Here is an 11,336-nt window from a genome sequence, read left to right on the forward strand (position 1 = left end):
TGGAAGACAAGTTGTTGGTCAACTGAGAGGAAAGTATCCTTATCATTAATGATACCACTCCATGAAGATGCAATACTTCCCTAAACTGCATGGCAGGTTGATATACATCTTAATATGTTCTAAGTTGCTTACTGAAACAGAGATGTTGTCGTGCAGAACATCTTTTGAAGAACATACCTATATGAGTCAGATTGTTAAACCTCGCAATTTATGAGAGTAGGGTGCTCTCTAGTATACTCACGAAAGGTCTCGGAGTATGACGCATAAGCTCCATCCGCGGGGAAGTCCCACGGCAACCTAGTATCAATCAAGGATCTGTGTGAAGCTAGATTCGCAGAAAACTTGCAGTTCAAGGCCTAGTCCACTGCTCAAGTTGCTTACTAGTGTAGCATATAGTTCTAGGTGGAAGTTCAACTTAACAGTCTCCATTGCAGTATCGGTATATAAAACAGTGTTTTGGAACCAAAGGCAAATTTTGTGTGCCCCTGGGATCTGGTGGGGGATTGCTGGAATTTTGTGTATCTATGGGCCAACCCAATATGTAATTTCAGAAATTCCTAATAAATCCTAGAGGCCCACGCAACCCATTTGTGCCAGGCAGAGGTGGAAATGTTTAGTCCCACATTGCTAGTTTAGTGGGAGTTGGACCTCCTTATAAGGGAGGATGTTTCCACACATGTATGAGCTTGAGAACAAGAGAGACATACACGCGCGCTCCTCCTCCGCCGCCCGCCTCGACACGACGCGACGCGGGTTGCGGGAATGAGCCGAGCCGAACTAAATTTGTGCTCTCCAGTAAACGCATCAGAAGTTCCCACTCGCCACCAGTTCTTCTCTCTGTGTTGCTGCTACGTTCTTCCTCATCCCGTCCTGCGGCGTGCACCGTTCGTCGGGACAGTAGGCCTCCGAAACTCCGTCTCTTCGAGTCCTGTACGGAGAAGGGCGATAAGGTTTTTGGGGAGCGCTCAGCGCGACTACTGGCTTCCATCACGGACACCGACGATCTCTTCCCGCACGACGACTACTTCCCCGACGTCGACCACCTCTTCGGTACCATGGCCAACGACAACGCCAACACCAATCCTCCTCCTGCTGCAACTCAGTACGTACTCATGTGCTTCTTCTTTGAATTCCTATCACAACTTTTTGCTATAGTTTCTCTGCTATATATGTTCCGTTTCTACTCATTACTCCAGATGATACCTTGTCTTTGTAGAACGGTATACATATGCTCTTTTCTGGATCCTACGTGCACATGTATTTTGTCTTCTCATCTCTATATAGCTTGCCTTCTTTCGTTGTTGTTATGTTGATTATGTTTTTCCTAGTTTTTCCTGTAATAAAATCCTATGGTAAATTGCTCATATTTCCAACAATAACTTTGTAGACCACGTTGCATAGACTAATAGTCTTGAATTGTTTAACTGTGTTTGGGGTGTTAATCTTGAGGATCATTACAATGGTAGCGTCATTCCAGGCAGGTGGAATAACCTACGAATTCACCGCATTAAGAACTACCTCAACCAGATCTTCCCCTAGAATTGGCCAAAAACGTTTGTAGAACACTGCATGTTACCCGTCGGGCTCTGGTGCTTTGAGATCTCCGATCGAGAATAGAGCTTTTTTTACCTCATCAGGAGTATATGGCGCCATAAGGATTTCATTCATATCATCTCACACACGATGTTGCACCCTAGACAGTACATTCAGATCCGACTGATTAACCTGTGTATTGAACAAGTCAGAGAAATAGGTAGAGATAATGGTATTGATATCTTCTATACTATCCTTCCACACCCCGGTATCATGAAGCAACTTCTTAATGCAGTTTTGTTTCTTCCGAGTTGAAGCTGCTCTATGGAAGTAAGCGGTATTAGGGTTGTCGTGAAGTAGCCAGTTGGCCCGACCCCTTTGAAGCCAAATGAGTTCTTCTTGGTCGAGCAGGTTTTCAATCAGAACCTGAATGTCTTGCATTTTTTGTCGGTTCTACGCCGTATTCGGTCCCCTCCTCAACTTCTGAAGATCTTTCATCAGTTTATTGACTATATTCTTCAGGCTCTTAGGAATCTCACGATCCAACTCATGCATATCATGCAACACAACCTTGGTCTGGTTCGCCAGGGAGGGTCTAATTCCCGCGACCTTGGCGCGCTCCCACGCTGAAGTGGCGATCTCAGCAACTGTTCCTTCATCCAACCATCGGGCTTCAAACTTGAGCCGATTCGTCTGTTGCTTCATGAAGGGTTTGAAATATTCAGTATCACACTCCTCAATGCATTTTTTGAAATCCTGCATGAAGTGATTAGGTCTGACATTACGATCTTCCTTTTCACTCATGTTTGCAATTTCACTGAAGTCGCCAAGAACAATCCATGGACCAGAATTGGTGGCATGAATGTCGCGAAGATAGTTCCATGATAGATGCTTTCAATCCCAACTCGGTTCAACGTAGAACCCTGTGATACGCCGAGCAGGTGCGTTTCCATCCATAATTATCCCATCAATAAAGTTGTCTGAAGAATAGTTCAAGATCACTTCATAAGCAGAATTATAGCACAGTACAAGACCACCAGCCTTTCCATCACTGTCTACTATATGAAAAGAATTGAAGCCTAATTTAATTCTCAGAACTTCCGCCTTAACATTATTCATATGTGATTTAGACAAAGAAATCACATCTGCTCTCAGCCGCCCTTGGAGATCCAAGAGCTCTCGGACTGCCTTAGGCGAGAGCAACCCCGAGAGTTCCAAGCTAAGGTTTTCATTGCTCCCGGCGATCCTCTAGCGTGGAGGTCGCCGATATGACATTAGTTTGGGAGAATTCCAACCCTGAGATTTTCCCTCTTGCTCCGCCTTTCTCTGATATTTGGCCATTTCCTTCATCCCCTTGCTTGTGCCTCTTTACTTGCTTGCGTGGGAGACATAAACAGGAGGGGGGAAGAACACGCGACAAAAGCAGCCACCACCAGTGCCAATGGGTTCGTCCCTCTATCCCTCGATACTTTGACGCTCTGGTCCGGACGAACTGAGCTTGAGCTCGATCCATTCTCAATAGATGAGCGTTTATTAGGCATTTGCATATTATCCTGCACCATCGCCAGTGCGTTTCCATCCAGATTTTCGGCGAGTTCATCCTCTCCCCTATTTGTTTCCATCCTTCCCCCAGCATTTACCGGGTTCTGGTTCTGAGCATTAAAATGCCAGCTCTGATTAGGGTTATAAGCATCTCCCCCTTCCTCTTCCTCATCTTGTTCTTCCTCTAGAGCCTCGTCCTCTCTGTGGACCGGCTACACCTCGGCCAACATGACCGACCCTGAACGCATCCTCTAGGACAAATTCTCCCCAACCAACACCTAATTCATCATGTTCACCATCGCCACATTCTTCATACGAGTGGCTAATTCCCCACAAATGAAGCACAAGGTGGGTAGCTTTTCATATTTGACTTGATAATGAACACGTTCGTCTCCCTTATTTTGTGTCACAAATATCTTTATCTTAGCATTGATGTCAATACTGACGTTGACGTGAACAAATTCTCCAAAGAACCCCGCCGGTAGCCTCAGCTGGATCTCCTCCACCTCCCCAATACGAGAGGCCATCCCTTGAACTACTTGATCTATAAGAAAGTTATCTGGTAGACGATGAATATGCGCCCATACTGTTATTCTGTCCAGTTTGATAGACTCAGGTTTTTTAAACCCGTCATACTCTTTCATTATCAATGCCTCGCCTCTAAATAGCCATGGGCCTTCAGACATGGCCTTATTCCAATCTGCTAAGCAACCGAATTGTGCTCTGAAGAGGTTGTCATTGATCTTCCACCAAACCACATGCCTAGCTGGATTCCACGTTGCACGTATGTCCCCATAGAGCACACTCGGGATGAAGGTTTTTGGAGTATGAACCCTAGCGATAGCTAGCCACTTGGGTGTCGCCGTCAGATCGGGAAGCTCCTCTTCCCAGATGAAATCATCGTCTTCTTCTTCCTGCAGGTTCAGACGGGCTAGGAGATCATCCACACTCTCCCTTGGCTCCCTCCTCCGCGTTCCCGCATCCTTTGCCATCATTACCACCAAACGAGGGTGAGTATCCAAACCCTAGACCTTTGTCTCCTGCAATACTCCCGACATGCCTCACAACCAAGGCAGGGAAGAAACGCGAGGGTCCTTCTTGATCCGCTCGAGTATGAGAGAGGCACGTCAGAGGGATCGAACGAAGATACAAGATAAATTCCGGCCGAGGCGCTAGAAGTGAGAGAAACCCTAGGTTATTCGCTAGGGGAAGTTCACAACACATTCACCATTACCATGTTCCTTCCTTATTTGATTGGGGTAAGTCCAATATGATTTTGCAGTGTGTTTCTTGGGACATGATGAATTGTGAGTTTATGATCAGATTGTTCATCGAATTTATTTGAATCTGGTGAGATTTATCTGTTGTATAATTAAGTAGCTATGTATGATTTCCGATCTATTTGTTTCCTTTGGCCAAGATTGTTGGTAGATCTTCAGAGGGAGTGATGAATAGTAGTGGGTTCAATCTTGACGGTGATTTCTATCACCCAACGACATAATGGGGACAAGACATGTATTTTTGTATTTTTTTCACGAAGGAAAAAACAACGGGGTTTTATCTTATTGCTAGTTTTCTTTGTGTCTACATCATGACATCTTGCTTAAAGCGTTACCCCGTTTACTTTGAACTTAATACTTTGAGATGCATACTGGATAGTGGTCTTGGGGTGGAGTGATAGTAGTAGATGATGTTGGATTAATGGTTTGCTTGTCTCGGACGTAATGCCTATATGAGATTATGCCATGAATGGTCATAGTCATATTTGTTGCTATTCTTGTCTATTGCCCAACTGTAACTTGTTACCATGCCGTTTGCCTTCTTTTCAAGAGACATACCTATAGTGAATCTATGGACCCCGGGTCCATTCTTCATTAATACAAGCTTCAACAAAAAATGTGTTTTGCTTTTGCCATATCACTATTTATCTACTTGCTTTGAACGTTCTAACGAGTAAGACAAGGGGCTTGGCAACCCCCATGCAAAGTTGGGTGCAAATATTGTTTTTGTTTGTGTGCTAGCATTTTGACCTAGTTAGGTTGGTGATTCCTACTGGTTTGATTAAACCTTATTTTTCAAATGAGGGAAATTCTTTGCTTGTGTGCTATATCACAAGAAGAACCCAATAACTCGTATGGAGTAGCAAACCCAGGCTCGACCATCAACTGTGCATACCACTGGAATCCATTGTCGATATCTCAAAGGTGATGGCTCCAAGAAGGAAAACGATGTCTAGGCATCGATGTCACCCGATCTGGACAACCTGGTCTTAGGGTTTCACCTGAAGATCCCATGTCATGAGGTACAAAGGGTAATCGGCTCCACAATGGTACCACCAAGGAGGAAGGCGACATTCGTGGGCATTGTTACCACGGACAACATGGTCAATGCTAGATTTTCTTGGTGAGCCAAGTCTTCCTCAAACAATCCCAAAATCCAACACCACCCAACGCTACAAGGCAAAATGAGACCAGACACACACTACCAGGAACATGTTGGTTGCCACCGCACACAAGAACTCAACAAGCACACACCAACCCGAGTGGCATGTAGTGACACACACATGACCTAGACGAGCCCATGTTGGGTCTGGCCATCCTATACCTCCATGCTTCGAACTGGGTGATAAACCACACAAGAAAAAATAGGAAAGTTGAGGGAGAACTAGAACTTGACGACCTACAGTAGCACGTGCTAGAACTAGGCAAAATCCAAACCAAAACCAAGTGACTGACATCACCGCACACAAGAATAAGAATACCCATGTTGGATTTGGGTTGCCTCTAGCGCTACACACGCTAGACGACGCCACAACTCAAGGAGACGGACATGGACACACTTGAAGGGAGTAAACCACTAGCAACACCCGACAGCCCCACTACTACCTTCACTAGGCAAACACCGCTACAACATGCGTGTGTCGCCCCATCCCAACGCACTGGGCACTAGCACCCGTCCATCTCTGTCACCAACCGCTAAACAATCAGATCTGGCACGACCTATCTACTGCGACCCATCCCCTTCACCGCTCATTGTCTTTTCGTGTCGACAACACACACAAGTCACCACTCGCTGCAGTGGCGCGCCACATGGCGACGACCCAGGCCTCGCGTCTCCGCCTGGTGCAGCTGCCCGTGCAGCCCATTTCGTTTGCGGAAGAGGGAGGGCCCATCGCTGCGGACACCACACAATCTTTCCGTCACGGTCACCGCCCGGCGGCGGCGGCATGGAGGAGGGATGGAGGTGCGGCGGCGCGCGGGTCGCCCGCACGGAGGGACACTAGGGCGAGGTCCGTGCCGGCAATTTCCTTCGAAGCTCCACAAGCCCGTTCCCGAACTTCCCCGGTGGCAAAGCTGACTCAGCAAAAGCAAACACGTCATCGGCATCAGCACGCATCCAAAAAGAAGCAGCGAGAAATGACTCCAAAACGGGGCGCCCGCTGCTACGCGGGCCCGTTCCGCGCCGGCGCCGGCACGCCCAAATCCCCAAAAAACGAAACGAAAACACTACTCCGCCTGCGCCACGCCACGCCACGCCGTACCGCTCCCACGATTAAAATTTCTCGTCGAAAAAGAAAAAAAACCGATTCGCGCGCGCTCCCTCCTCGGCCGCCCCTCGCTTCCCCGCCCCCGTTCAAAACGATTCGTGTTTCCACGCCCCCCCGAGACCAATTTCCCTCCTAATCCCTCAAACCAATTCCCAAATCGCTGCGCGAATCGGACCCGAGGCCCCCGCCCCCCCTCCCCCAAACCTCCGAATCCAAAAGCCAATGGCGGCCTCCCCTCCCTCCATTTCAATTCCCCCCCGCCTCCTCCTCCTACTTAATCGCCTCTGCCCGAGCCTGCCACACTCCTCCTCCTCCACCACCGGCCCCTGCTCCCCTCCGCCGCCGCCCGCCTACCCCTGCCGCCCCGCCGCGCCCGGAGTCGGAGGAGGAGCAGCAGCCGCGCCATGGCCGACAAGGAGAACTCCGCCTACGACGCCGCCGCCGCCGCGCCCCGCATCACCCGCGCATCCGCCAAGCGCGCCGCCGCCGTCACCGCCGTCGCCGTCGCCGCCAAGCGCAAGCGCGTCGCGCTCAGCGAGATCCCCACGCTCCCTAACGCCGCCCCCCAGCCGCACACCAAGCCCAAGAAGCCGTCGTCCCAAGCCGCCAAGCCCAAGAAGAAGTCCCTGTCGTTCCTGTCCCTCCCCGCGCCGCCCAAGCCGGCGCCCGACGCGGCCGATGAGAACGGGGACCCGCAGCTCTGCGCTCCGTACGCGTCCGACATCTACTCCTACCTCCGATCCATGGAGGTACGCGCCATTCTTCCCCGGTCACATCGGCTTAATTACTCGCTCGTTGCTGGGTTCTGACGAGCTATCTGTGTGACTGCCTCACAGGTCCAGGCGAGACGGCGGCCGGCGGCGGATTACATCGAGAGGGTGCAGGTGGACGTCACCCCCAATATGCGTGGCATCCTCGTCGATTGGCTCGTCGAGGTCGCCGAGGAGTACAAGCTCGTCTCTGACACGCTCTACCTCACCGTCTCCTACATCGACCGCTTCCTCTCGTCCAACTCCCTCAACCGTCAGAAGCTGCAGCTCCTCGGCGTCTCTGCCATGCTCATTGCCTCGTAAGCCCCCGTTTCGTCCCCATTTCTGTGCAGATTGTTCAGTTAAATCAATATTTGAGCCTGACTTGAGATCCGTTGCGTGGATCCAGTAAGTATGAGGAGATCAGCCCCCCAAATGTGGAGGACTTCTGCTACATCACGGACAACACCTACATGAAGCAGGAGGTGTGTGGTCTTCTCTTGCTTGCTTGGTTCATTTGTGCTAGATCTTGCAATTGGTCGATGCTAGCTTAGAGTGCTGATCTGAGTTCTTGTTGGCATGCACAGCTTGTTAAGATGGAGAGGGATATACTAAACAATCTCAAGTTTGAGATGGGCAATCCTACCGCCAAGACCTTCCTAAGGTATATCACAAACCAAATGAGTCTGAATTGCTGCTCCTATCCCTGTTTGTTGCTAAGGATGTGTTGCTGAACTTTGTGTTCTGTCTGCTTCCTTCCCTATTTGCAGGATGTTCATCAAATCTGGCCAAGAAGACAAGAAGGTAAATGGTCCACAACTCTCATACTACCTTTGAGCCATGTTGCTGTTAAATTGGTTGATTTTCATGCATTGTTGTCTCACTCAAGTCGTGTTGTTTGCTGCAGTATCCTAGCCTGTTGCTGGAGTTCATGGGGAGCTATCTCACAGAGCTGAGTCTTTTGGATTATGCCTGCGTCCGGTTCTTGCCATCAGCTGTTGCAGCTTCAGCGGTGTTCGTTGCACGGCTGACCCTTAATCCAGACTCCAACCCTTGGGTACGAAACATTTCCATGTCATCCGAAGCTCTGCTTTTGAGCCATCTGCTTTGAAATGGCATCTCATTTTTTTTTTGCGCGGTTGCAGAGCAAGAAGTTGCAATCGGTGACCGGGTACAGGGCATCCGAGCTGAAGGATTGCATTACCGCCATACATGACCTGCAGCTCAGCAGGAAAGGGCAATCGTGGAATGCAATCCGGGACAAATACAAGCAACACAGGGTAAGCATGCATCAGCAGTGCCATTTTACCTATGACCATTTACATGATTCTGCTTTTGGTCTAACCGTGCAATCATCTCTGTAACAGTTCAAGGGTGTATCTGCATTGCTACCGCCTGTTGGGATTCCTGCATCATACTTTGAAGACCTCAAGGAGTAGGTGTTCCTCAATCTGCTGGCAGTGAGATCAAATCAACACTCTCTGAGGTTTCCTCGACCGTGATACATGATGACGGAAGTTCAGGAGTGGCTTTGTCAGCCCAGTTAGGGTAGTCATAGATCCTTAGGTGTTGGCAATGTCAAAACCTCAGCTAGGCGCTTTCGGAGTTAAATTATTACAAATCAGCTTGGTAGGAGGTGAGGCAAGTGGAGACATGTACCTGTGTATCATACCTATACATTACACTCTGATGCCGTGTTTCTTTCTAAAAAGTAACTGTATAATGCCTTTATTTATTGGGCAGAACCAGAATTGCAATGTTTGATTACCTACTGTTATTTTCCGCTGACATGCTTTGGTGGGTAACTCTAGACCAGAGGCCAAAAAGGGTACATAGAAATAACTTGGTGTACAGTAACTATGCTGTATGTATTGACTATTTTTTTTTGAAAGGAGGCAAAAGAACATTTTCATTGATTAAGAAGAAGAGAATTGTCTGGTTAATTGATGAAATACCTGATATAATACACAATCCATATGACACTAGCACCACCGGTCAACCTGGCTTGCCGTGGGTCGCAAGCGTTATTGTCATCATCGGTTGCCTCGAACAAGTGGCTCCGACTTCACCATTGAGCTCTAACATCGAAGCCATCCCGCAAACAGTTGCAAAGAAGCCATGATGACACATGCCATCGGATGACCACACGCGCCAACAGCTGATAGCTTCGACCTGGATGATGAGTATCACAAGGGAAATATGCAGGACTTGTGCTGATCGTGTCTATCGCAAATGACCACCGAGCGCCTGTCATCGTCATCGCTTGGACCCCCTCCACCGTAGCTTTGACTTCAAAGTAACCAAGCAACCCACGGAAGACCACCTCGGACACGCCGGAAAGAATCGACTACCAAAGTCCACGCTGCGACCTGAGCTCCTCTCAACGCCACCATCGTTGCCAAACAGTGACAAGCGCCCCATCTTAGCAAACCATGCGGCGAAGATGTTGCAATATACTAGTCTCCCAATCGTAGCCGGCTCCGAGGCGATGCCCCAAGGAGGAAAAAGACGCAATGACGCCTCCATCGCCTGATCCAGGGGATCTGATGTTTTCCTCCGGAGCTCAGGTCGTGGGGAGGAGTAGCACACCTTCATGACGACGCTTCCAAGAAAGATAACGACTCTGATGGAGACCGGAGCAAAGATTTCTTCCGGAGCTGCGCCGAACACTCGCCGCCATCGACCGCCGCCCACCAACCACCAGTTGCAAGGCATACCTCATTCTGACCACGGGATCCCACGATCCACCATGACCAGACGCACCACCCCCTGACCGAAGCCGCCACCACCAAATCCGGGGCCGTCACCCGGGCAACCGCAGGCATCCAGAGCGCGGCCGATGCACACCACCATGGCCCCCAGCCAGGGCAGCCCCCCGACTGGGCCAGAACTGGCCGAAGATGGCCAGACCCCGCAAGCCGCCACATCCGACGACGAGCACCCGAACGAGTTCGCATAGGAGGAAAAGCCCCCTCCCCCCGCGCGCGAGACCTATCGAAGGAGCGACACGAAGGAGGCCTGTCGATGCCGGCGACGCCACGCCGCAAGAGTCCGCGGAAGGGTCAAACTCCCCTGCCACGAGAGCCCACCGCAGGGTGACGAAACGCCTCCCCGCCGTCGTCTGCCGGTCGGGCTTAGCCCGCCGGCTTCCTTCGGCGATGGCAAGGGAGGAGGAAGCAGGGGAGGGGGCGGACGCGGCTGCGACTGCGGCTAGGGTTTCGCCCGAGCCGCTGCCAGGGGCGACGCGGGCATGGGGGAGTCTGTCTAGTTGTAATAGAAGTACATGAAGTTACTGCTACAGATGCATTGACTAATTGATCATATGACACCCATCAATATATTTCTCTAGTTATTTGAGTGGCATACAGCATACTGGCAATGCACTGTAAGTTGAGTCTTGACTAGTCCACGCTTTTGTAGCTTGATAAACAGATTCCTCAGACTAACGTTTGCCTGAATGTTCTACCCTGAAAACGAACTCTGCAAATATATGAAGTAGTACTACGATGCCTTGTCAAGCAGCCGTGAACCTCTCATTGATTGGCTACAATTGCTCATACATTTCTCATTTCTCATACAATCATAACTTTATAATATGATTGGAGTTTTCAAAAAATGTTCGTCTTTTTGAGAAAATTTCTGGTATTCTCAAGAAGTATTTGGTATTTTCAAAAACTGTTTGAAATATCAAAATTTTGTTCATTTTTATACTAATTTCGTGTTCAAAAATTGTTCTTGCTTTTAAAAATCTTCCAAATTTCAAAAGATTGTCATTTTCCAAACTATTTTCATAAATTTTAAAAATGTCCAGATTTTCAAAAAAGGTTCTGGATTTTAAAAAAATGTTATTAAAATTCGAAAAATATCCCTGATTTTTTATATTTTTTTCTAAATTTCAATTAGTGGCAATTTTTGAAAAACATTCAGAACTTCAGAAAATCTTGTGGATTTTAAAAAATTGTTCT

At 48.9% G+C, this 11,336-nt stretch overlaps 1 protein-coding gene across 1 annotated transcript; it reads left to right on the forward strand.

The window, feature by feature from the left end:
- The first annotated feature begins 6,786 nt into the window (after positions 1-6,786).
- LOC123447783 (cyclin-A3-1-like) lies at positions 6,787-9,148 on the forward strand. The gene is made up of 8 exons (XM_045124453.1): positions 6,787-7,371; positions 7,459-7,691; positions 7,781-7,856; positions 7,959-8,035; positions 8,142-8,175; positions 8,279-8,428; positions 8,517-8,651; positions 8,739-9,148. The coding sequence occupies exons 1-8, from the start codon at positions 7,027-7,029 to the stop codon at positions 8,808-8,810; spliced, it is 1,122 nt and encodes a 373-aa protein (XP_044980388.1). The 5' UTR covers positions 6,787-7,026; the 3' UTR covers positions 8,811-9,148.
- Positions 9,149-11,336: the final 2,188 nt, after the last annotated feature.

Source organism: Hordeum vulgare, chromosome 4H (genome assembly GCF_904849725.1).
Source record: "Hordeum vulgare subsp. vulgare chromosome 4H, MorexV3_pseudomolecules_assembly, whole genome shotgun sequence".
Lineage (NCBI taxonomy): Eukaryota > Viridiplantae > Streptophyta > Magnoliopsida > Poales > Poaceae > Hordeum > Hordeum vulgare.

What these genes read in the sequence shown, in the direction of transcription:
- LOC123447783 (XM_045124453.1), top strand. Translation starts at nt 7,027, where the DNA reads ATGGCCGACAAGGAGAACTCCGCCTACGACGCCGCCGCCGCCGCGCCC. An exon ending in ACACCTACATGAAGCAGGAG is followed by an intron (nt 7,857 to 7,958) that starts GTGTGTGGTCTT and finishes TGGCATGCACAG; the next exon opens with CTTGTTAAGATGGAGAGGGA. An exon ending in CTGGCCAAGAAGACAAGAAG is followed by an intron (nt 8,176 to 8,278) that starts GTAAATGGTCCA and finishes TGTTTGCTGCAG; the next exon opens with TATCCTAGCCTGTTGCTGGA.